Source organism: Nelusetta ayraudi, unplaced genomic scaffold (genome assembly GCF_046127955.1).
Source record: "Nelusetta ayraudi isolate G7.1 ecotype Tasmania unplaced genomic scaffold, CSIRO-AGI_Nayr_v1 ptg000136l, whole genome shotgun sequence".
Taxonomy (NCBI): Eukaryota; Metazoa; Chordata; class Actinopteri; order Tetraodontiformes; family Monacanthidae; genus Nelusetta; species Nelusetta ayraudi.
In genome coordinates this window covers 6,854,015-6,880,691 of record NW_027466186.1, presented here as the reverse complement: position 1 = coordinate 6,880,691, position 26,677 = coordinate 6,854,015, and the positions used below count along the sequence as shown (strand labels likewise).

Sequence of the window (26,677 nt, the reverse complement as noted above, 5' to 3'; positions counted from 1 at the left end):
ACAACTATGAGTTTGCAGTATGGCAAGTGTATCAATCGGTGCGTGGGATGGTGTTGTTCTCCATGCAGATAAACAACTACAGAAGGTTTTGATTTGTGCCATAATTTATAAACTGTTTTATTTCCAGTGATAAAAAAACAACAAAAAAAACAAGAGGTGCTGACATGTCCTCGTCGGTTACTGCGGCCATCTGCACAATATAACGGAATGCTCCCTCGCTCGCTCGCCCCCCCTTTGGGCCATCCAAAAAAAAAAAAAAATCAATGCAATGCAAAGCCTGGTGGGTACTGAAGTCTTCGCACAACAAAGAAGAGCCGCGCTCTCAACGCCCACAGAGGAGCTGCAGCTTCCGCCGAGAACTACCGGGACCGAGATGCTCCGGATGGTTTCCGGTAAATGCGTCAAAGTGTTTGGACCGTCCGGGGGGCACTAGAAGAGGGGGGAAAGTGTGAGATGATGAGCTGAGCTGGACTTTTGGTGTAAAGCTGATTTTAAAGTAAGAGCTGGTGAAGGCAAGAGTGGCTAGGAGGGGGTAAAGAGGGACCGCCGGGGGTCTGCTGGGAAGCGACTGAAACACGCCGGGTCTGAGTCTGGGTCTGGAGTGAACATTCCGTGGACAGCCAGCAACCTGACTTTGGATCCAACAACAACTTGACGGGCTCGGATGGAGACCGCATCGCCGTGCCTGTCGTGCGGGTTTGCAATGGCGTGGATCACCACCGTGGATGTGCGAGCAGAATGAGAGTGTGGGCGCTAAAACACCGCTGCGGCTAGAAAAACCGCTGCTCCGACCAGCCTGCAAACTCCACCGCTTTCCACGGCACGGACGAGCGTGCACAACAAAGGATGCGTGTGGCGTAAGGCTCGATCTCTGCTGCCGGATGGCCCCCTTTTCGCCGAATGCACATTGAAGGTTCGTGTTGCTAGAAGGAGGAGGTTTTGTGTATGTTAGCAGGCTGTAGCCTCGACGGGTGATGGTGGTCGTTTTGTTGACACCAAGAGGTGGTGATTGAGCGGAACACCGACGAGGTGACGGTGTAGCACCGCACCACACCGCACCACACCACACCACACCGCACTGTCATCTTCTGACGACACAATTCCTTCATCACGCATGAAAATCCAAGGTTTCCGACTCCAATAATAAGCTCGCTTTATCGCTTTATTTTGTTACGTTTGGTTTACTTTTATGACGTTTTTTTTTAAAGCCCCCTCCCCTTTCCAAACACACATATTTTCCTTACAAAAACAAAAAACAAAAAAATCACTATCATCTTGTGAAGACACAATTCCTTCATCACATGTGGCAATCCAAGCTTTCCGCTTCGACTCCAATAATAAGCTCGCTCTATCCCTTCATTTTGTCACGTTTGATTTGTCTTTACGACAAACCAAACGCCGCCCCCCCCTCCAAACATAAACACACATATTCTTTAACACATTCCTTTAAAAAAATATATATATATATGTATATGTATATATGTATATATGTATATATATATATATATATATATATATATATATATATATATATATATATATATATATATATATATATATATATATATATATATATATATGTGTGGAATTTATAACAGGTTTGTGCTAAACCTATCTCGTCGAGGATGCTCTTCTTTTGAAGAGACAACCGGAAGCCCGCAGCGAGCCACTTCGCTTTCGTGCCACACTTCTTAGTCTCCTTGATTCCACTGGCGCGAGATCCGCTCGCTCTTCTCGCCTCGCGACGCGCAGAGCTTTAAAGGCGGGCTGGCGAAGGGTTGATGATGAGGAGGAGGAGAAGCTCTGAACACAAATGTGAAATATGAAATGTGATCCCCTCCACGCGGTTAGACCGAGCCGACGGCAGGTAAATCTACCCTTTTGCTTCGCAAAAAACGCAGCGTTTGGGGCGCTAGTTAGCTTTTACGTCGGCGATACGAAGCAGATTCTCAATTCACATCCAATTAAAGGAGTCAGAGGGGCGAAGATGGGAGATGCGCTACACTTGCTCTCGCATCCTCCACTGACTGCATCGCTGGAAAGAAGGCGTATATTCGCATTCATGTTTATAGTTGTGTTGCATTTTAACGGACACCTTCGGTTGTTAGGTTTTTTTTTTTTTTTTTCTTCTTCTTCTGGAGGGAGACGTTCACGTAATCTATTTAAATGCCAGTTTGCGTCGAGGCTAACGCAGCACGGTGACCTCAGTGCACGCTGAAATGTGTGCATTCAGTGTTTTTTTCCTCGTGTTTTAGGGCCCTTTTTAAATATAGTTATAACTTTTTAACTTTAATCTTTAGAGATTTTAATATTTTGTCAGGGGAAATGACTGTGCCATTCATTTTACATCTATTGCACTCATTGTCATGGACGGGCGCCTTATCTAAACTCGCACTTCCTCTGCTTCCATCTCAAGCATATTTAGCATCGCAATAATCACAACACTACCTCATACACTCGTCACCTGTGCACAGTATTGTAACTATGTTGTTTTTATCCTATTCATATTGTTTATAATATATTACTTTTTACTCTGTAATTATGTCTGTGTGCTTGTAAGTGTATTTTATATGCTGCTGCCACTGTAACAAACACTCTCTTCCTTCAGAAGTTAAAGTGCTCTTTCTAAGGATTAGAAAAAAGGATGTGCTGCTTAATAGCTCGCATCTTCTCCCCCTCCCCTTCCCGCTGGAAGTCCTCCAGGTTTAATGGGCCATTAAGAGGCGACCACGATGGTCAAGCTGTCAGCCGGACCTGATTGAGTCGGTTAGACCACGGATGAGGGCCGAGATTCCTCCAGGGCTCTTTCCTCAGCTGAAATGTCTCCTCCCACCCCCGCCCTGCCCCCGGCAGCAGCCTCCGGCGACAGGCCAGCGCTGGACGGCCCCATCTTGAGGATGCTGCATTGAAGTCATCAGTGATGGCCCCTTTGCTCTGCAGTCTTGGTGCAGGTGGAGCTCGGGCTGGGCTGGGCTGGGCTGGGCTGGGCTGGCGGGAGGAGGAGGTGGTGGTGGTGGGTTTTAGCAGCAGCGCGGATCATTTTGGGCTCCTTGTAAAATTGGGCCATGGGTCCCTGTGGTGAAGCGAGGCTTTCTGGGACAGGCTCGATGACGGCGCTCACCCGGCCCGGATTGAGAGCAGACGCCCTCATCCGTCCCGTTTTGAGGGCGATGCGGTGACTCCGCTGCTCAGATATGTGTTGCATGAAGGCAGCTTGTGCGTGTCGACCCTGCTTCATGAAGCCACTTTGTCCGCTCCGCGCACCCCAGTCATTTCTTCACAGCAGACTTGTGAGTATTCTTAGCTTCAGTCAGCCTGACGTTAGTCCTGATGGTTTTTTTTTTAAATCAGTTGTTTGCCATCTGTTCGAAGAACTGTGAAGAACTGTGTTTTTTGTGCATAAATCTGAAGCACGCAGCCGATGATTTGCGCTTAAAAACCAGAACCCTGGAATGAGAATTGCACTGCTATTTAAAGATGGCATAACTCGGCCAGCTGCTGCCATTTCCGCTCCCATCGTAATTGAATCAGTGCGAGTGGAGTGCAACGGCGAGGGTGTGTGCACTCCACCGAAGATTATACAGTTTGCAACTTCCAGGCGGTCTTTAAAGGCTACTTTCACATACCTGCTGCGTGGCGCAGTCTGCCTGCGAGGGTGTCTGTGGGAAGGAAGCTCGAACGAAGAAGGAATCTCATCTTGTTTAATCTGACGGAGAACTCGTCACTGTGTGAGATTTCAGCTCGGTGGTTTGTCGTGATGGTTTAGAACATGCTCATATTATCTGTTGGAAGTGATGGGACTGGTGTCACCTACTTCATCTGTCACAGAATTGCGACGTAGCAGCCGGGCGCTTGGTTCTGTTTGGCATCTCGCTAATACTGTGGCGCAGCACCGCAGAGAGTCCAACTAAACTAAATAAGGAACCTTCAACATCCCTTTTCGTAAGTGCAAGTTGAGAGTCTGGCAGAATGTGCAAGTCAGAACAGTTATCTAGGTGACCCATCAGCTCATGCACTTTGCCTTTGTTTGAGACGTTTGGTGTATTTGAATCACAGTTGTGCGTAACGCGGCTGAAACGGTGGAAAAATGATCTGCGCTCGAGGCTCCTCTTGCCTTTCAAATCCGCTGCAGCCGCTTTCAAGCAGCGGAGATATTTTCCCTCTCCCTGGACGGAGCCGAGCGCTCGCCACTCGGCTCGATTATTTTGAGTCATTCAGCCAAGGCTGCGGTACTGGGGTGGGAGTGTAAAAAATTTCATCTCCGACCACGGAGAAATCCGCTCGGCGGTGTTGAGTTTCTCCCCCAGTCCTTCGTTTTGAAGCTGCAACACAGTCGCACAAACCGTTGGACGGCGGCTCTGCGCTGTAATGTTGACCTTTGCAAAGACGGCCTGTTATTAGTCGAGCTTCCTCTTTTTTCGTGAGAAACATCACATCTGAACCAGCCAGTAAATTGGCACCACAAAAGGGGATCTGAGATTGTGCCAAAAAGACCGAGAAGTGTTTCGTGGTGTTCTGGAATGTTTGCGGGTTAACGCATCTGACTGGTGCGCACCAGTGCGATGCAGCCCCGCACCGCCTCACTGCACTGCTCGCTAGACATTGATCCTTGAATGCGTTTGTCAACGGTCTTGTCAATTGGACTCTTGTGCAAACCATTACGCCGTCCAGAGGGCCTTCCACTTCCGTGCGCTGCCTCAGTTTGGTTTGGAGGGTAATTTGCTGTGAGATGATCTGGAGTGCCATTAAAGCACCGCAAGGATCCATCAGGGACCGACTGGAGTGTATGGACCGTCACTTGTTTTCACGAACCGTAATGATGCTTGACAATGTCAAGTCTGAACTGCTTTTTTCTTCTTTTTTTTTTTCTTTTTTTCCTGGTGCATTACATGTTTTAATGGGTCCTTGTCTTAGTTATGCAAAATGCCAATGACGACAGCCAATTCATTGCAGTCATTATGAATACGTCAATGAAGTGTTGTCTAAGTGTAGAATTTGATGAATTTTTGTCGTTGTGCCTCAGTGACTGAAAAAAAATACCATTTTAGAGTAGTCGTTTTTCTCCATGTACTCCGTTCTCAGACACTTTCTGGACAAACAAAAAGAATTGTGGGTGGCACATGCAGCAACAGGAAAACAGGGAAATAAGTGGGGGAGATTTTCCGCTCCAGCCAGCCTCAACATTCAACTGCAATCAATGTTTTCACCTGATGCCTTTGACCCCCATGGCTCTCTTGTGAGTCTAATTCCAAAAACTGAACAAATAAACAAACAACAAACTAGCCACTTACTTAATGGTCTGAGTATGTGTTTTGAAAGTGATGACTGAAGTCTGACGACAGTGTTTCAACCTTTAGACAATACGCAGTTGGAATCAAAGTCTCCCCACGTCTTTCACACGACTGCCAGTGGGACTTCGCAGGAGTCCATTCATGCTGTGGTCATCCCAGTTTTCAGGATCTCTCTCTCTCTCCCTCTCTTTCTCTCCCTCTCTCCCTCCAACAGCCAAGCTCCTGTTGTCTCTGCTCAATGATTGAACACTGTGTTGTAATTGTTGACAATGACTTCACTTTTTCTCTGCTTTTATTCATTGCATTCTCGTGTTCTCTCATTGCTCTACACTCATTTGTCTTTGAAGTTACTTTGCACCTCTGAAAGTTGCATATGGTTTAACAAAATGTCTTTCCAATCCTAAGTTATCCTCTCCCACACTTATTTCAACAAACTCTTTTCTTTTGATACTCAGCGTAAAAAAAGAAGGCAACAGATCTGCAGATTTTAGGCACCTTAATAATACACAGGAAATGTGTTTGTTAGCCTCCCTGAGGCTAATTGTAGTAGTTCCCCTGTGACCTTTACACATGGTGCTACATCTCCAGTCTGTGTGAGTAAATAATGGGCAGATACTGTTAACAGCCATGCACATGTCACCTGTAAGTGTACAGTGGTTTCAGGCCTAATTTACACCTTATGCTTCACTCTGTCCTCATAACATCAAAACAGTTAAAGTGTTAATGCTATCTAGTTTCAATATGTCCATCATGTTGTCGCTGATGTCGCTCATAATCATGTTTGTATGTGTTTTATCAGAGGGATTAAGATGGATGGAGCTGCCATCCTCAGCATGCTGCAGACCTGAGACGATACTGACCGACTGCTGCTGAGGACCACCCACACCCCCACCAATGACTTTCAATCGTGTATGTAACACACAAAATCTCCTGTCACAAATGCCAAGGTCACATGCAGAAGCATCTCAGCCATCTAAAACACTCGCTGATGTGCTTCAACTGATCTCCTCCCCCACTTTAGAAGTGTAGAAGAATTGAACTCATGACTAATTTTTGTAAACTCAAACCTGTTTTTGTGTGTTTAGCGAGAGTGAACAGGTGTGACGAACTAAGTGGCAGCTTCTGCTTTGTCGGTTTGACACAGTGCGCCTCAGCTTACATTTTAAACTTGTCTTATTACTCAGACTGTGTCTTTTATTTCCACCAGGAGCCGTTAATTGGTGTGCCTCAAACTCTGTAATGGAAAATCGTGGTGAGTACCAAGCTGTTGTTTTTCGTGGTTTGCTAAGTGTAGTGTTAAAATGCTGTTGCTCCGCTACACTGCCACTGTAACTTGGGCACAGTCTGTTCAACTTTTTCTTCCTATTACGCGCCACTGGTTATACTGGCAATACATCCTCTTCACCTCATCGCCTGATTGATGATCAGTTCCTCTAAAAACTTTCGTATTTCCTCCCAGGCCAGCGTAGTTCTGTCTGCATTGTGTTTGACAAAGTGTTGCAGAGTTCCGTAATGGCCCATGCTGACTATTGGTACTCATTTTCCGAGCTTAAAAAAGGTTTTATCTCACAGCAATTAGCTTACATTTGTGTAGCACAGATTTTTTTTAATCAGATAAAGGAGAATTACAATGCCTGTTTCCATTTTCCCTGAAACTCTTTCGGGATGATGACAAGAGACGAGGAGTTTTGTGCAAAAAGTTGCGAGCATCTACACTAGAAAGTGACAGAATCACATGCACTCTGTGTGTGGTTCTGGTCCTTCTGCTACTTGTTTACCGGCCAGCCGCACAGTCACGTTAAGGCGTGCCAACCTCCTACATCTACACCCAGTGTCTGCGAGTCTTTAAAAATGTGCTTGGTGGTTAAGATGCTTCATCAATTCTGTAATTTTGTTTCGCTTTTTGCTGTTATTTGATGTATTCCGTCAAATACAAAACAACATCAGCATGTTATGTGTATTACATCTTAGCCTTTGGCCGAGGTCAGACGGTCCTTGGTGCATGTCGGTGCATTGGTGGTTGAATAACCCCTGCTGGTCAACCACTGGTTTATGCAGAGTATCACAGTACGTGAATGTTCCTGCGTCACTTTTCCTTACCTGCTGCGGCGGCCTGGCCCAGTCTGTTTTCCAGGTCAGGTCAACAGGTTCTGGGCTCATGCATTTTGGCGCAGCTCTCTCTGGAAGCCAGCCCGGGGTGCAGGGTGTATGTGGGGCACAGGGAGAGAAAAAGAACTCAGTCGAACACACCAGCGCTTCAATGCGAAATGCTGCCAAACGCTGAGAAAAACTCTGATTTATCCAGGCACCATGACAAAGCTCCGGGTCCCACTGAGGAGCAGTTGGACATAGATACACAGGTCCACTAAAGGAATCAGAGAAGTCACTCAGGGGGTCCGGTCTGCATTCCTGCTTGTCTTTCAGCTTACAGAAAACCCGCCTCGGTGTTTTAGCTCTAAATGCTGCAGCTGTCCTTGGCAAGCACCATTTAAACGCATGCTAATGCATCCCAGACCTTTCAAATTGTGATGAATGACTTTGAAATGTGCGCAAGATTGTTATCTGGAGGCATTGGAGAAGTGACTCGCATGGCAAACGCCGGGAACAATACCAGCGCTGGTGTATTAGCATGCTGGATGAGGAAGTTTCAGCATTTCCAATTAACACATCTTCCCTATATGTCACTTTGACCTTTGCTCGTATATTTCTCCCATAACAAGTTGTCCTCATTCTAGTGTTGTAGTACTGGAGATTGATCTTGGTCTCAAGACCGGTTTCAAGACCACTTTTTAAAGGTCTCGGTCTCGGACTCTGAGGCATTTTTACTGGGTCTTGTCTCGGTCTCGGACTGGGTGGACTCTGTTTTTTTTTTTAATCAAGACCAGTCAAGACTCAGCCAACACTACAATGACATGATAATAACGGAAAAGAATTCAGCTGCTGCTGTTTTACGCTCAGTTTGACACCCAGAGTGATGCAGCCCCTTATTCCTAGTTATTTTATTTTTAATTATATGAAGCAAAGTTGTTGTTTTTTTTGAAAATGGTTCAAAATAATTGGCAAAGCAGCAAAATGTGACAGAAAATGATTTAAAGATACTTTGCTGAAAATAGATGCTGCTGTTTGATTTAGAGGCAAACTTGATTTTTTTTTTAAAAAAAGGTATTTTTTCTTTTTTGTTGTTATTTTTCTTTGACATATAATGTCATGGTCTTGTCTCGATACTCTCTAGTCTTGACAATGTCTTGGCCTCAGTTGGTGCGCTCTTCTCTCCAACACTAGCTCATTCTCAATCATTGCGTTGAGCAGCACCTTCTCAAACACCCACAACATTTCTGCAGCGTTTCACCACTAAATGTTCCTGTTTCACATTCTCCAAATTGACTGTATTGATTGAAGCAGCTCAAAAGCGCTGCGCTCCATCCGTCACGTTCAGACTAAATCTGGGCTTTGGTCTTCTTGGTTTTTTTTCCGGTCTGTCTGCATCACTAATTTAGGAACACAAACACATTGTGAAGCTCCGTCTTCCTTGCTCCTTGTCATCTGAGCGCCTGGAACGCTTAGAGAACAGTGCCTCCAGCGTGTCAGCCAGAGGGGCTCCTAACTGGTCGGCGTCAGCTTTGAGGTTTTGAGGCTCTGCCGCTTCATCTCCTTTGTCACTAGCTGTGTTTCCTTGACAGTTTGGCGCAAAATGAAGGCGATATTTCTAAAAGTCTCGACAAAGTACGATTGCGATCTGCAGGTGTTTCCATTGAATGGCCGGAATTCTAGTAAAATCTTGTTTGTTTGTCTGCTGTCAAGAATGGTTGTTGTATTTTTCTTTTTGATTACTTGTAAAAAAAAAAATTATTCCATTTCCTCTTCCGTCCAATCATAACGCGCTATTTTCACCTGAAGTGAACTGGTCCCTGACAACTGATTGTGACCCCGTACGTCAGGTCCGCTGACATGTAAATGCGAAAAAAAAAAGTGTTTCCATGACACTTTTGTGATATCCTTCTGTATTGATACATCTGAAAAACCACCTCATGAGAGCGTCTAAACCTTTTAGCCATATTTGAAAAGTTTTGGTGTTTCCGTGAGCAGTTTTTTATTGCAATATTTAGGTTTTGCTCAATTCTAGGGGGAAACGCAGCTATTGTGCAGTTTTCTCCTCGCAGCTCCAGGTAGTAGACGCAACATCTTAAATCCGGTATTAAGTACAAACACCGCCCCATACCCCGCCAACTGAAAACACAACTCATCCCGCTTTCTGGAATGGTTGGCATCCTTCAGTGAGCGCAGACCTGCACCGCCAGCCTGGGGGAGGGGAGGGGAGGGAGGGCGAGGGGGAGGGAGAAGGAGAAGGAGTCCGGCTCCTGGAGGGGAGGGAAGGTCTTAAGGAGATTGTGTGAGAGGGAGAGAGGAACGGAAGGAAAGGGAATGACAAAGGAGAAAGTGAGACGGGGAGACGCACGGAGGAGAAGTGAAGAGCTGAGACGGAGGTGACGGGAGGTCGCTGGAGGAGCAGCAGGTGCAGCAGCTTCCTCTGGGCCCCTCGGGGGGAGGGGGGGTGTTGGACCATGGGACAGAGCCTCCGCCTGGAGGCTCCATCTCAGGACCCACAACAACAGCCACAGCAACACAACAATGGCGGTGAGTGTCGAGACTCACCGGTGCAGTCTGTGAGCGCTTCTCACTCCTCAAAGCTGAGCGCACAACACGACGTGTTGTTGTGTTTTAACACGCATTTGTTGTCGAGGGTTTGAGGCCGAGGGGTTGTGTAATCAGTGCGGTGCAGTTTCCTCTCCCCCCTCCCCTCCCTCCTTCCTCCTTTCACTTTCATCACCACAAGGAATGTGCAATCATTGTGATCTCGTCGATGAATCTCAGCTGTCCAACACACCCACAGTGCAATGTTGGACATTTGTGTTCTCGTGTTCTGTGTAGTTGTTTTCCAGATATTGTATATGTGATAGATGGATTTGTGTAATGATGCAGGTTTTCACAGCAGGGGTTCTACTAACGTGCTAACTACCACTACCGAGATTAAGCAAAAAGTTGTGTATTCAATGAGAGGTGTTTTTTGTGTAGCCCTGGGCTTTGTGTGGCATAACACCTTCTTTAAATGCTGTCCAGTTGTAAGATAACTGACGCTTTCACTCTAACACTGCTCTCTTCATCTGCAGCCATTGTTTTCAATGACTAGCAGCTTCTCCCTGCTTTTACTTTGGCTTCTTTGCGTGTTCGTTTTTGGAGCAGACTGTAGCTTCTTTCTCTCATACCTCCTGCCATGATATCCATAAAGGGCCGCAATTATGTAATCCACTGAAATTTTAAGACCAAATGAAAAATGCTGTGAATTGCAGGTTGCCAGGAGGGACGAACGACGTTAAGAGTTGAAATCTGAGCAATCCAATTCAGGTTTAGATTAAAGTTAATATTCTGGCCCCGGGGAAGGGGAAGAGGGGGTAGGAGGGGATTTGGGTTACCGAGGGTACCGGCCGGGTTCTTATGCAAGTGATCACATCGGCTAAAGTCCAGCTCGTTCATAACAACACTCTCCTTCAGCCCGGCGTTCACCTGACCTGGCTCGCCGTGACTCAGTGAATCATGAGGTTGGAGGGAAATCTGGCCTCTGTGGGAGGAGGTGTCAAGAGTGAGTAGTGGTGGGTGTGGCTTGAGGAATGAGGGGTACGTCAGAGGAAAAACACACACACACACACACACACACACACACACACACACACACACACACACACACACACACACACACAGGCAGGCACACATGCTTCCTGACTGCTACGCCTTCTTATCTGGCCAGAGCTGCTGATTACACAGCGCTGCCACTGGAACTCCAGCTCTTGTCCAGTATGGAAACGTTGTCGCTCAGTGTAAATATGGCGCCATGTTAGTGTTGCCGGGCCACCGCCACCGCTGCGTCCTGTGTCACTTGGCTTTTCCACGAGAGCGCTGCCGGGTTCGCCAAAGGGAGGAGGTTGTCATTGTTCCCTGTCACAGAATCAGGGTGGGGTGGCGTTTCCTCCCTGTGTTTCCAGGCTGACCCCCTCCACAAGCCCACCTCCCTCCCTCCCACTCTGTGGCTCTTTCACCCTCCGCTACCGTTTCCCACACTCCTTAAACCCGGCGGGACGTCTGGAGTGCCACCACGCGCCCGGGCGTCCTCTCCACCACGGAAGAAACGGCGATTCGCAGCGTGGGACGTCTCCAGCGGGATATTTGACGGGATGTTTCTTCTTTCTGGACGTTTCCCCCCCTGCCATTTGGCCTTGTTTTTTTTCTGAAAACTGCTGGGCCGCGCGGTGCCTCCTGAGGATACCCGGGACGGGGGCAGGGGGGGTCATCGCTTTCAAATAGACGCCCGCCATCGGCGTCTCCGTGCCACCGCGGAGGTTTGGCAGGAACTTGCAGCGGCTGCTGTCGCCCTGCTTCTGCTTCTGCTGGCCTCCGACGAGCCTCCGCTTCACAGGGAGGCTGCCGTGAGCGATGCTTAATCTGGATGTTATGGCAGCTGGTCTGAATCCTCACATCTCGACTTTGCCAACATAAGCCGAGTCGCCCCCCGCCCCCAAACCCCTCCTTGGCGCGGACATGTTCCTCAGTCCTTCAGTCTTCCAGCTTAAGTTCTGAAGTTCATCCCTCTTTTCTGGGGGGCGGAGGGGCGTTTCCTTCCTTGGAGATACCACGGGGGTTGATTCAGGGCCCACTGGATGCTCTCCACTTTCCGATGGCATGCTGTTTTAAATCCTGCAACCATGCGAGCTGGACACTTAACACCCCCCTACCAGGTAGATGTGAAGTCTTTTCTCTTGTTTTTCATTTAAACTGCTCCAAAGCGTTTCATAGTTTTCTTTTTCAGACTCAGTTCTCGGCTTGGGATCAAATTCTGACCCCAACAGCAGGGACGGAGGTAAACTTTCAGAGCGCCGCCTGAAGACCTTGACCTTCAGCGGGTAAAAAGGCCTCGCCACTTGTGTCAGCAGCCGTCCGCTGAGCTAAAATGTCCCTTAGTAAGATAGTGACGGGAAGCCTGCCAGCTCCCTCGCAGCAGTCTGTCCATTTGCACCCATTGTTTTTACTGGTTTATTTCCAGGAATTCCTTTCTTCTTTTGGCCTCCCTATCTGCGTCACGTCAAACGTTTCAGTTTTGCTTTGTTTTTTGCGAACGCATATTTGTCTCCGAGACATCCTGTGTTTGGGCCCAGAACTCGATCTTTTCAGATCGAACCCTGCTGTCTCCCCCGCCGGTAAATATTGAGTCTGCCGAGCGCAGCAGCTGCAGCCTTGAGAAAGCGAATGTTGGAAGAGTCGCCGAGGCTGGCACCTCATCAGCGGCCCTGTCAATCACACCTCGCACAATATGCGGTGACGACGGCAGAATATCATTAAGTGGAGCACTTTGCCTCTAAATGGCATATGGTAATGAGAAGCGCTGTGCCCTGATTGTGAGCTATATACAGTGTGTGTGTGTGTGTGTGTGTGTGTGTGTGTGTGTGTGTGTGTGTGTGTGTGTGTGTGTGTGTGTGTGTGTGTGTGTGTGTGTGTGTGTGTGTGTGATAACTGATGCCTCTGTTTCTGTCTGACTGCGTCCTGGTGTGAGTCTCTCGTTTACTATAAAGGTCCAGAGGGCTGAAAAACTGATAAGGCCCACATCATCATCCGGGCCAAAGAACGATCACACCTAGCGGGCAAAGTTGCTGGATGAGAGCCAACGTTTTGACCTCTCCTGTTCACTGGGGACACGTGGAAAAGCTCGGCCTTGCCAAAGAGATAGCCGCCCCGCTTCCTTAACAGACCATAATGAGCAAGTTTATGCAACGAATCAGTGAGAACATTTAGAACATTTATTCTCTTCTGTAGGGCCGGGCGGTTCATCAGGTTTCACTCCTTATGATCGGAGGATTGGATGTGAGACTGTTATTATGCACGTCAATGTTGGCATTCCAGAATGGCTGGACTGCCTTCCGGTTTGGCCTCCTGAACGGCCTGAAAGACTGGAAGGAAGAAGAATGTTCTGGTGGAGATTTTGTGCTTTTATCATTAGGACTTACCTTATTTTTAATTACTGTCAATGTACATATTTATGAGAGCACTTCCATATATCTATATGTGTATATGTATATGTGTATGTATATATATATATATATATATATGAATATATATACATATATTTATAATATTGTGCTTTGCTTAAATATCTTGAAACATGTTCACATACAAACGACGACTCTTTATTTTTTTTTCTGAATGTAGATGACGAAGCTGAGCAGCACCAGAGCACAATGGTGGGAGAGGGGGGCAGCACGGGGGACAGCACCCCGAAGCGCAAGGGCAAGTTCTCCACCCTCGGCAAGATCTTCAAGCCCTGGAAGTGGAGGAAGAAGAAGAGCAGCGAGAGGTTCAAGGAAACTTCGGAAGGTTGGTGGCACAAACTCATTGTCTCCACGGAAGTGAGCGAGCGGCTGTTCAATCCAGCTTTCATCGACATTTCTCACTGACTGAGAGTCACAGGCCTCTTTTTTTGCCTTTCCTACACAATAAACAATAGACTGCTAAGAAAAGTATCCTGCCGAGTCAGGAACCCCTGAACTGGAATATTTGTATTCTGGGGTTGTGAGCGAGTTCACTGGAAATGTGACCTGATTTGACTGCGGTGCATGTTTTTCCTTTCACAAAAAAAGAAACCATGGTGTTGTGTGACGTTCATTGTGTTTATCTCTGTCAGAGCTGGAGAGGAAGATGTCGACGAGGCGTACGCGGCAGGAGCTGATAGAACAGGGCCTGTTGAAAGAAGTCCAGGACAGCGGTAAGAGCGCCTCTGTGATTCATCTGATGTTTCTGCACCGTGTTGTCTGTGTTTGACAGCGTCGGAGCCCCCGGGCTATCACACCCACGCGCGGTACAGTCGATTTATCAGTACATTATGGCAGGAACACTGTACTCCCTAACAGCAGGTGTCTGACGCTCGTATGAGGCAAATTTGCTTTCACCTTGCCTGTTTTTTCCCGCCTCTCTCTCCCAGAGTAATGTCATTTCTGTTTCAAATGGCAAGCTGCTCTCCAGAGCTGAGGAAAAAGTGGAGCGAGTTGTGCCCTGCGGCAAAATAGCTCTGAGAGGAGCGTGTGTGCAAACTTAATGCAGGCCCCGCTGTTGCTGAAGCCCATTTATTAAACCTACAGCTGCTCCTCCGTCACCCCTAAACACACACAAACTCTGCCTGCCGGCCTCCGAGTGAAGGACCCCTTTTCATTTTTGTCAGTGCTGCAAGAGAAAGAACTGTTCCTTATATCACCCGTGTTTTTTCAGAGTGGTAAAAAAAAAATAAAAAAAATAAAAATAAAAAAAGTTTGTTACATCACATCAGAGATTGGTGTCGACTCGGCTCTTATGTACATTAAATGTTAAGAAGATGTGTTTGATCATCCTGATCTGGATTGTGTTGTTTCTTACGTGTTACTGCATGTGCGTCTTCTAATCTATCTTTTTTGTTTTTATTGTATTTTTGAACGTGTTTAAAATAAATGAAAACAACTAAACTAAACTCACCAGACATCGGTGTTCAAAGGGACATTTCTGTACTCAGTCAGAGGGGATTTTTGCTCACTGACTGGGCAGAACCAGCTGACAGTTCAGTACAGTACAGTGCCGCGTATTGTTGAATGTTACAGATGTATCCACAGCAATGTGGGTTGGTGGCTTTGGTTCAAACATCGTCAACCACCGCTGTTATGGTTCACTCAATGCCGGCGATGGAAAGAAACAAACTACTGAGGATTTCCACAGTCCAAACAAAGACGCAGCACAAGACAATGTGAATAATTTAGGTTAAATAAATATTTAGCTTCCTGCTGGTGACTCGGAGCCTCGGTGCCTTTTTTTTTTCCGTGCTACAGTTGTGTCGGAATTGTTCATGTCTCCTGATTTTTTTCATGTTTTCATGTTTGTTCAGACGCAGATCCAGATGCACAAAACGTGAAGCAGCACTACGTGAAGAACGGCCACACGCTCCCTGTGAGCGCCGGGGTGGGGGTGGGGGTGGGCGGCGGCAGGAGCCCCTGCAACCAGGGCAAAGCCCACCTGGACTCGGACTTCCGGATGAACCCGGCGTGGCTGGCGCAGCCGGACGACCGCAGGCTGCGCTCCCCCTCGGACAGGGGCTGGGGCGGGGGCACGACCCCCAGGGCGGCGGGGCTGCACGAGAACGGCTGGAGGGGGGGGCGAGCGCACGCCGAGGACGAGTGGAAGAGCAACGCCGTCTGGCAGCCGGAGGAGGGAGGGGGCCGGCGTGGCGGTGGCGGCCGGCTGCACCCCGACGACGGCCAGAAGAGGCCGGGCCTGCAGAAAGCCCCGTCGGAGGACGGCAGGAGGAGCCGACCGGCCGAGGCCGACTGGAAGCCCACCCTTCCCCGACACGCCTCGGCCGAGGAGGGCAGGGCCCGCCGAGGTGAGGGTCCCCGCGCACCAGCTGGAAGAAAAGAATCTTTTAAGAAATGCAATCATGTAAGAGGATTGTGAGGGATGCATCGGCACGTGTTTCACGAGTACAAGGAGAGCACTTAACCTCGGTATCGGTGCCGATACCCAATACTGGTACCGGTATGGGTGCATCCCTATTGATTAGTGTTTGTTTTCCTCCACGGCACAAAGTCAAACGAGTGCGTTTGACAACTTTTGTGCCCTTCACTCGTGTTTGAGAGCCGGTGCTCCGTCAGTCTGGCTGTTTTTCGGCTATTTTCTCCGTCCTGCTGTCACTGTCTCGTGCTCGTGTGCCCAGATATAGACGGGGCCCGTGTGGACTCCCGGGGGCCCTGCTCCAGCTCCGCTTCTTATTCAGGAGCACCAGGGAATAGCTTGTCCTCTCTTCCTCGCTTTGCTCCTAATTAACGTGCCACCGTCACCGAGCCCATTATTGCCCCTTTAAGGCGAGCGCAGTTCTGCTCCGTGATAATTGGTGAAGAGCCACAGCTAGCACTTAATGATAATAGGGTGTTTTGTAGCTGTTGTTAGGTGTCAATCTGCCAGTTTTCTCTCACTCACTTGACAAACGACGCTCGTGGCTTTTATAGAAAAGGGAATCAAGCCAAAATTGTCTTGCATTCTGTTGTTTGTAGACACAAAAAGCATCTATCGCTATGTAGCAAGTGTAATTAAATCAGGAAAATATAAATTTGAAAAATCACCAAGTCCTTTTAACTATAAGCAACAACTAAACGTTTGCTTTGATTTTGCTAATTAGCACAATGTTTCCCTCATTTTCCTCTCGCTTGCTTTCTGTTTCCTCCGTCTTGCCTGCTTAAATTCCTCTCTTTTTCCGTCTCTCTTTCTTCCTCTCTGTCTCTAACTGCTGCCGCTCTTCTCTCCCTCTCCCACTCTCTTTCTATCTTTATCACATATCCTGCTTTCTGTCCTCCTTTCTTCTCTCTCTGTTCTTCCGCGCTCACTTCCTCCTTCCCACCGAATGATTTCCTCTCCGCCTCTGTGACGGCACGATGATTAAAGCTCGTCCGCAAATAAATAACCCTGAACTGCAGAGCGGCGGCTCGGAGGAGAAGGCGTGGGAGCAGGAGTGAGGGCTGGGCTCGGGGAGGTGTGCTTTTCCTCCATAATTGCAGCTGCCCACTCTGTTTATCTTCACAGCTGATCCCTCGATAATGCGACCCCCTCCAACAGAGGCGGCGGGGCGGCGCATCGCTGCTCACTTTCTGAAACCAAACAAGATGAACCAAATTGAAATTAGCGACGTCTGCTGATGAAAAAGCTTTTTTGTCGAGTTCTTTTCTGTTTGGAACAACTTGCTGTTAATATCGGATGTGTTCCGTCGGCGGCTTTGTTTAAGCTTCCCACTTTAAAGTGGCCCGGTTTTGTTACAAGTCAAAGTCAAAGTCTCTGTTGTCATTGTATGACCATGTACACAACAAAATTGGGAGCGCAGCTCCATTCAGTGCATTATAGAACGAAAATTGAAATAAAATATAGCAATGCTATGAACAAACTTAATATACAAAGAGTAAATATATATAATAATAAAATAAGTCATTGAATTTTGCAATTTAGAAAAATACATCTACGGTACTTAAAGTGGCACTCAGCTATTACAGAAGGATGGTTGATATTGCACTCAGTTTTTACTCGGTTATTGCACAAGTTTGTTTGTTTGTTTATGTCTCAGTGAGTTGGTGTGTTTAAAGAGCTGATGGTTCCGGGGACAAAGCTGTTTCTGAGTGTGTTGGCTCTGGTTTTGTGCACCCTGTAACGTCTGCCAGAGGGCAACAGGTGGAAAAGGTGGCAGCCGGGGTGAGAAAGGTCTGCAATGGTCTTCAGCAAGACCCTGCCCCTACTTACTTGCGATAGGCCAATGCTCCTTGCCTGCACCCCTTACTGTAACCCTAAGCTCCACTCCAATCAGAAGCAAGTCGTGGCAGGTCATTGCTGAAGTATATTGCAGGAAAAATATCCCAATTCATTCACATCCCATCATGATTTTTTTTGGTTTGTTTTTTTACTAAAGAGTCCGACAGCCACTTTGTCCCCGACCCTGACTCCCTGAGGGACACCCTGCGTGAACCCCTGCCGCCCAAACAGACCGTCATGCCCCCCAAGTGGCTGATGACGTCGGGCCCCGACCAGGGCGCCAAGTCATCCCCTCGCACTCCATCCAACCACCCGGGCAGCCAGTTCTCCTCGCCGTCAGCGGCGGCGGCGGCAGGGAAGCCGGTCCGCTCCGTGTCCTCCGCCGGCGCCTCCACCCAGCCGTCGTCTCTGACCCCTACCTCCAGCTCTCAGGGCACCAAGCAGCCGCCGCTGCCCCCACCCAAGCCCATCAACAGGGGCAACGCTCCCATGCTTGGTGAGTCCTGCACCACCAGTGGTCTTTGGAATCGACGCTCCAGTCGCACGTAGTTTTCCCTGCAACTATAATTGCACAGAAGTCTGCAGCAGGGTTAGCGACACACACACACACACACACACACACACACACACACACTGGTGACGGCGCTACTGGTGTTATCAGAGCAGCTTGAGAAGTGTTTCCCCAGCTAATTCCTTATTACGCTCGGGCTGTTTTAGCTGCAACTTTTCCTCATTGCTTTCCACTCGGCAGATAACGACTCCTCCAGTGACTCAATGTTTCTGCTGCTGTCACACACAGACAGGAAGAGGAAGTGCGACTGGAGGTGTCTGCTGTCGCTGCGGCACTTGTGGGATATTTGGTTTCACTCGGGCTGTTTGCTTTGATTAATTGGAACTTTTGGAGCTGGTCTAATGATATTGTTGGTGTCTTGTGTGAGATGGGTCATGTCTGCGCCAATTTAATGATGTGGGTTATTCTCAATATAAATATATATGCATACATAGTTATAGAGAGAGAAACAGTCCAAGTTGTACTTTTGCTTTTTCTCTGAAAGGCATCTTGTTTTATTTTGTTTGCCAGAACTACACAGTGCTGGTTATCCTTTTTCATATTAAGAGTTTAATGCAAACAATAACTTAGAATTTTATTTTAGATCAAATAATCATCATTGAAACTGACAACACTAATATTGTGAAAAAGATTAAAAGAAAACAATCTTTAAAATCCATATTAGAATGCGTACGCAGTTGTCAGGTGATGTTGGAGCTTTAGTTAGTAAAGTCTCTCCGAGGAACATTGCACACACAACACCTTGTCATCAAGTTTTACAACTCTTTTCATATGGATGAAAGTCCAATGTATAAAAGTTTGTAAAACACCTTCACATATGTGGAGAAGGCCCAGACAAGCGTTCTTCGTCACGGCGTCTGCCGGTGCATAGAGTCCAATAGGAGGCCCCACCCGCCGCCAGTGGTAAGGCACCCTAGTGAAGGCCTCCTCGTCTCGTCCCTGTTAGTCTCCGCCCTGCAGGGGGGAGAGAACGCTCAGCTTCCGCTCTACTGGTCCTGCTGGAAGCGAGAGTGCGACTATGACGTCTACCTGTCGCTGCCCGTCTACCTTTGCCGGCGGGCCGGGGGCCTGCGCTCAGGTAAAAAGATGGTATCGCTGTGGCCAGGCTGAACATGTCCGGGACACAACCTGCCTCACCCCCCCCCACCCCCCTCCACAACCCCACCCCCTATCTCCTTCCCACCTCGTGTGTTTGCGTCTCTGTCAGGCTGCAAAACACATCCCCCCCCCCCCCCCCCCCTCCGCTGCGCCCTACACTCGCTGGCCGTGACTGCTTTTTCAGTGGATGTTACGACACAGTGGCCGCATGCATATAATGAGCGTCTGCGTGTGTGAGCGTAGCTGAGTGGTCCCGATGCCGCTCGCTCACGCTGGGCATGCGAACCAGGGGTAGAGCCCCCTTGGAAGGGTTCACACTGGGGGGCCTGCGATGCATCAGTTTCACAGCACTAATCCACTCAGCCTCCGCTCAGCCGCGATGGATGGATGGATGGATGGATGGATGGATGGATGTCAGTGAGTGAGTGAGTGAATGGACGGCCGGATGAACGAATGGAGCAGGCAAATTAGTTCTACTGTGAGAGCTTTGTCATATTTCAATGAGCAATAAGTGCTGCCGACTTCAGTCTGCTGTACCGCATGCACGGCTACTGCTGCTAAAACTGATGACGCTTTGAAAGCTGCACCGTAGAGTGTTAAGTATTCACTGTGCATGCACGCACACACACACACACAAGGGTTTTTTTGCAACGCAACCTTCCGTTTAGAGGCTTTCAAACGCTTGATGAGCTCGACAACAGGTTTGTCATCTGTGCGCTGAGCATGTAGGCCGTGTGAAACCCGGGGCACATGCTGCACACGGGTTCACCGGGGCAGCGTGTGCATTCATGTCCACGCGGTCATGTGATGTGACTAGCTGTATGTGCGCCGTAATGCTCAGTCAGCCGTGTTAATCCCTGGGGTTTAGATTCCTTCATGTGCAGCGCGATGCACATGTAGCGCCGCTTGCATGTGCATTCATGTCCAAGCGGGAGGGGGAAAAAACCTGCGAGTCAAATGGAAAATGTCTTTTCGTGTGCACTAATATTCCACTATTATTGAGAATTAACAGAGTTCATCATTTTGAAGGTAAACATTATATTTTGTTTGTTTTTTATGAAGAAATGCTTCTCCTGAATCTATAATTTTGTACTTCAGCTTTGTGCCAACATTGGTCAGGTTTTTTGGAGCTTTCATAGAACATATTATTATTATTATTATTAGAAAACTCTGGTTTTGCAGCTCTGCCTTCACCATTAGTGGTGTAGTTTTCAGAACAGACCTGCAGGACATCCTCTCTGTTTTGAGTATCACTCCCTCCAAACAGAGCTCAGTGTGCACCTGCATCCAGAATCTCTCTGTGATGGAGGCTCTCCTCTCACCCACACCCACAAACACATCATCACACGTTATTCCGACAGTGCAGGACAGTGATGAGAAGGACAGTAGTAGTGGAATATTCAGGTACATTAGTCATTCAAACAGCTTCGTCTGACATTGCCTTTTTTGTTTCCAATAAGGGCAAATGATGACGCACGTCAACAGTCAGCAGCTTTTATTAGCTGTAATCTTTCATTAAATAATGTTTTGTCCATTTGCAGTCGACTTCAGCCAACCTGGCGGCCAGCTAGCGCCGGCCAAGCCCTCGCCGCCGATGCCCCCCAAGCGGACCACCCCGGTCACCAAGCGCAGCACGGAGGACAGCCTGGTCAAGCCCTCCCACCTCCCCCTGGAGGAGCACTTCCAGCTGCCTCCCCCTCCCCCGTCGCCCCCGCTGCCCACGCACCGGCCCCCCTCGCCCCCCCGCCAGCACATCCACTCGCACCACCTGCACCATCAGCACTCCTACCCCCACCCGCTGCCCCAGCCCATACCCATGTTGTTCGACCCGCCCAGCCCCACCGTGGAGTCGCCGCAGCGGCCGGCGCCCATCCCGCTGCACATCATGATCCAGCGGGCCCTGTCCAGCTCCGGCCCGGCTCAGCCGCACCCCGACGGCTCGCAGCGCGCCCACACGCTGCTCTTCGAGACTCCGCCCGAGTACCAAGTGGACCGGGGTCGACCCTTACCTGTCAGCATCCAGCCGCTCAAACTGTAAGTATCTGCAAAACGATGACGCAGCCCCGGTGGGAAGTAACAGAGTACAAATGCTTTGGTGCTGTACTTGAGTAGATTTTTCAGGTGTATGTACTTTTTTACTTGACTATTTCTTTTTCTGAAGACTTCACTTTTACCTCCTACATTTGTACTTCTGTACTTTCTACTCCTTACCCTTGACACCGTTGTGTTTAAAAGACACAAATTCTGTTCAAAGTAATTCACTCATTATTATTATAGTTGTTGTTGCTTGAAGTGGAGCTATTTGAATGATGCTGTTTGTGTAGTTCAATGTAAAAGTGGACCATATTTTAGATGGAGCTTATTTTAGAGAACCTCAGCTTTGGTTCAGTACATTTTCAGAACAGCAAAAAATAAACATGTAGAAAAGCGCACATTATTTTGATAACACATTATTTTCAGTATTTCACAGTAATGGTGACCATGTCTCTTGATGCTTTACTTCCACCAGGGCTGAAGACGACTACTCTGAGGAGGAGGAGGATGATGAGGAGGAGGATGTTGACGATGAAGAGGTGGAGGAGTATGACGGCGAGATCCCTCAGCCGGAGCTGGAGCCGAGGAGTCGCAGGTGTTTGGTGGGAGACGCAGGTGTTTGCATCATCCCGGGGGAGAACAGCAGCGAGGAGGAAGAGGACGAGGACGAGGAGGACGAGGACGAAGAGCACAACATGCACGGGGAGGACAGCGACTCCGACGGCCCAGTGCTGTACAAAGACGAAGACTCGGACGAAGACTCGGAGGACGAGCCCCCACCGAGTAAGACTGAATTCCTTCATTTTCACGGCCATTGCAAGTCGCGATTCGTTCACTGGTACTTTCAAGCTGTGCTTCACACGCGATCTCTCGTCCCCGCTCAGGTGCCCTGGCCAGCAGGGTGAAGAGGAAGGACACCTTGGCCCTGAAACTCAGCAGCCGTCCCTGCGCCCCGGACCGCTTCATCCAGGAGAAGAGCTGTCGAGACGAGCAGCCTCCGGGACAGACGGGCCTCACCTGGCAGAGCAGAGAGCAGTGGGAGGCCATCCGCACGCAGATCGGCACTGCGCTCACTCGGTGAGGACGTCGTCCTCGTGTGATCGAAAGCGTATTTCCAGGAGATGTTTTCTTAGATCTTTGTCCTACTTATTGTGATAAAAAAAAAATGTTTAAAAATAGTTTTTCTCCTGTTTTCTTCATCTTTTCTTCCTTTGCTTTAGACGACTCAGCCAGAGGCCCACCGCTGAGGAGCTGGAGCAAAGAAACATCCTGCACCGTTAGTCTCAACTTTTCATCACCTTTTAACTGGATCGAATGATGCCCTGACTAATATGATGAATTCTGTTGTTAGTTTTTTTTAATGCTTCAATCTAATATTGGACTTAAGATGTCTCTTGTATATGTAGATCATTTAAAATGTACAGCAAGGAAAGACTAAGATTGCTATGAACAAGGAATGCTGTCCTGTTTTTTTTTAGAGCTTCTTTCCGTTTCTCTCGGTTCACATCAAACCAGGCATTCACGTGGCTTCTAAATAAAGCTCCGTTGTTGTTTTTTTTTTTTTTTCCCTCCTGTTTTCCAGCCAAAAATCAGGCCGACAGGCAAGCTGAGGTTCGAGAGATCAAGCGGCGGCTGACGAGGAAGGTGAGTGTCGCACATCCACAACAAATATCTCCGTCTCTGCTTTGCAGCACAAAAAAGTGACATTAACGACTGTTTCCTGCAGCTGAGTCAACGGCCAACCGTCGCAGAGCTGCAGGCCCGAAAAATCCTGAGGTTCCACGAGTACGTGGAAGTCACCGACGCCCAGGATTACGATCGGAGAGCTGACAAGCCCTGGACCAAGCTGACTCCTGCTGACAAGGTACTCGCTTAGTTTGCCTCCTACTGCAGAATCAATAAAGTCTCCCGCGCCCCGCCCACCATTCTCTCCCTGCAGTCCAGTGGTTTTGTTTTTTTCAACCACTCTTCACTTCAAATGTGATGAGAGCGCGTTTCCTTCTTTTTAAGTTCTCCTCACACTGACAGTCTCTCTCCATGTTGTTTGATCCAGGCAGCCATCAGGAAGGAGCTCAACGATTACAAGAGCACTGAAATGGAGGTTCATGAAGAGAGCAGAATCTACACAAGGTGCACTTTTCTATTTTGAATTAGTCATGTGTGTTGTCCATATGGAATTTTGCCAAAGGCTGGGAGAAAAGGGTTGTCTTGAAATGTTGTACTTACTGGAAATGTAAGAGAAGAAAATCATGTTTCCTTTTACAGACAATTCAGTATTAATGTGCTGTTTTCTGTAATGCTAACCAATAAATGTGTTTTTTTAATATCTTAAAACTTTTTCACATGAATTGTGGGGTTTTAGTCTAATGTTTTATGGCAGTAATTTGTGATTTTATCCTAGTATAAAATTACAGACCTTGTACTGTAAAAATGCCTACTGATTATAACGGGAATGTAATACATATATATATTTATATATTTTTTCTAATAAAAAAAAAAATTATTATATTAGTATTTCATTGGAATATTAAATGTCTGCTCATTACTCATGGTGTCTTTTTCCTTTAGGTTTCATCGGCCATAGCGCTGCTCCTTCCCTCTGGATAATGACGCACTGAAGATCAATGCGTGGCAAGAAGCTGCTCCCTCTGCACACTGACTGACTGACTGACTGCCCTTTTACGTTTGTTGAATGTAATGTACAGATGATCATTCACTCTGGAGGAGCGCGGAATTGAAACGCTTCTCGATCTCCCTCCATCGCCCTCCCACTGCATTGCTTTCGCTGAACTGAGGCAGTGGCTGTGGGCTGGATGCAGTACTCCTCCTAGCCGACAGGGGGAACTACGTGCCAACGAGGTGGTGAAGTGACAGAGGACCTACAGGGCTTTACTCTCAGTCTGCTGTTTTGTGGTGCCCCTCAGGGACTTGGATCTACTCACTACCTTTAATGCGGCCTCATTCTGTGTTGCCTTTCTTTTTCTTCTTTACTGTAGAAAAGGTGTGGAAAAGCTACTTCATCCTCTTAATGTAATAACACACAGTAACTACACCAGTAAGTAATATTATAATAATAAGTAACAATAATGCATACTCCTCACAGTAATAATAGACAAGCGGCTGCAGCAAACAAAAACTGGAGAATGAAGACAGGAATAATCTGTTACAGAACTGGACATCTCTGGGATCTTGTGTATGTTTTATATAAACTGTACAGACTAATTATTGTCATACCTTGGAATGGAACCTGGACAGAAGTAATTACAAGATATTGTTATGCACAAGATATTTTATATTGTAATTTTGATCACATACATGAGTAGTAACAGCTTTTACTTGAGCCTTTTGAATGTGGCTTGCCTGTATTTATGGTTGTGATGTGAGGTGGCCAGTTAAGCGTCAATGTAGACATAGTGAAAGGAGCAGATCAAGAGGCTGGTTCTTATTTTACGCGTGCCAAGCAAACATACCCAATGCCTAAGGATTTTCTTTTTTCCTTTCACGTCAACGAATTCCTTTCTCCGCTGCATGGACGAATGCAGAATCCCCGAGCTCTGCGTTACTTCTTCATCCTTTATACTTTTGTATGAGTTTTTGTACCTCCCTTTAAGAAAAGAAAATGTGCAGTTAACACTGTTGCCATACTGATAGGGTCATGCTACTAATGACAGTCCTAAGAATTTAAAGTAAGTTGCCGCAGGTATAGATCAGGGAATCACTCACACAGTAAAAAAAAATAAACAAATAAAGAACACACTACAGAAATGGGAAGTGTACAAACGGTCAACAGGGAGTCATTCTGGCTGGAACCTCTTGTTAATTGCAGAACTGTTTTATCTTGTAATGTTGTCTGGCCAGTAGCTTACAGGGTTCTTTGTGCTCTGTACAGGTTAATATAGGTTTAAATGATGCCTGTGTATATCTTGTCTTCCTTTGGTTTGAAATGAAAAAATAAATAAATATTAAAGTATTATAGGTTGCTATTTTTTTAAGCAAAAAGTAACAATTAATGATCACATGCTTCAAAAATGGAATCTGTAACCTCTGTAAAATTTAAGTTCATTTATAATTGACTGTGGAATTGTATGGATTAATGGGCTTTCTTTTTAATTGTAAATAGTCACCTCTGGATCGAATTAAAAATAATACTATTCCTCAATATTGTTTGATATTTCATTATATGTACGTAGTTGGAGAAGAAAGAAAATGGGCCTGCAGTGACATCTGGTGGCTGGCAGTTCAGCTGTGTTAATTGTGACAATTTAGAAGATAATTTGGCAAAAGCCTTTGATAGATTCCGTTTTGTAGGCCAAAAGGCCTACAAAGAAAGGCTTGAGAAACACCTGGAGAAGAACAATGCCAGGGAGGTGTGGAGAGGCCTGAATCACATCTCAGGCCACAGTAAGGGTTGGAACGCCAGGTCGTCACCATAGGGGATCAGGATCAGGACTGGGGAAACCAGTTAAATCTTTTTTCTTTTATTTTTTTTAAACGGGTCTGACTGTGTTCCAACACTAGTCCCCATCAACTGTCCTGCTTCTTCGCATCTCTCCTCCTCCTCCCCTCAGCTGCCCGCACACAATCACCACCCTTGCCCATACCTCCTCTGAACCTCCTCTGTGAAAGTAAAACATTCCAAGTACAAAATTGATATTCTGTTTTTGTTTGTTTTGCGAAACACGTTTACCGTTTTTCTCAATTGTTTACACACAAATCCTGCAGATCCTTAGAATTTTGAAAGAGTTTTTCTTGTGAAATCAAGAGATTTTCTTCATGAAAATTGTGCCAAATACAGAGAATTGTGTGTAGTGTCACGAAAAATGTGGGGTTTTAGAACTAAGTTTGAGTGTAAAGCAGGAATTACGCTTGTCGTTCAGGAAAATTAGTTCAGGGAGTTGTTGCATGAGTTCCATGTTGTGGTCTTTGTGTCTCAAGTAGCAGTATTTTTATGTAAACAAATGAGGAAAAACTGTCAAATCTTGACGCCGGGACGCTCTGCCTCACCACAGCCACCTAGCAAACTTTAATAAGGCGGGGGTTTCATTTCCTGCTTCTGATTGGTTGAATACGGCTATTTGTTATTTCTTTAACCAATCACTATTGTATTTCACTAAACGAACGCCTTCTTGTGTAGTATGACCAACCACAATAAAGTATTCTGCTGCATTGACGCGACGTCATGAGGAGTAGCCAATAATACGCAGAAAAGGACGGGACGGGACATGTATTTGCGTTTCTGATTCGTAATTTAGCAACCGGGAACCGACTACAGGTCGTGCTACGATCTGTTTTTAGGACAATTGCCATCTGGATATAACGGGTCAGTAAATAT

General features: G+C 47.2%; 1 protein-coding gene across 9 annotated transcripts; it reads left to right on the top strand.

Moving 5' to 3' along the window:
• The first annotated feature begins 360 nt into the window (after positions 1-360).
• On the top strand, positions 361-25,504 carry phactr4b (phosphatase and actin regulator 4b). Of its 9 annotated transcripts, none has more exons than XM_076012607.1 (16): positions 361-857; positions 6,091-6,200; positions 6,499-6,543; positions 13,545-13,709; positions 14,017-14,097; positions 15,247-15,735; positions 17,800-18,138; positions 19,160-19,291; positions 20,853-21,345; positions 21,821-22,128; positions 22,230-22,422; positions 22,566-22,621; positions 22,928-22,989; positions 23,072-23,209; positions 23,399-23,475; positions 23,914-25,504. In XM_076012607.1, the coding sequence occupies exons 3-16, from the start codon at positions 6,531-6,533 to the stop codon at positions 23,927-23,929; spliced, it is 2,562 nt and encodes an 853-aa protein (XP_075868722.1). In that variant the 5' UTR covers positions 361-857; positions 6,091-6,200; positions 6,499-6,530; the 3' UTR covers positions 23,930-25,504. The 9 variants fall into 9 exon arrangements, with proteins under 9 accessions (XP_075868722.1, XP_075868721.1, XP_075868728.1 ...); XM_076012606.1 differs by having other exon boundaries at positions 361-913; XM_076012608.1 differs by lacking the exon at positions 361-857 and adding an exon at positions 1,712-1,867.
• The last annotated feature ends 1,173 nt before the right edge of the window (positions 25,505-26,677 follow it).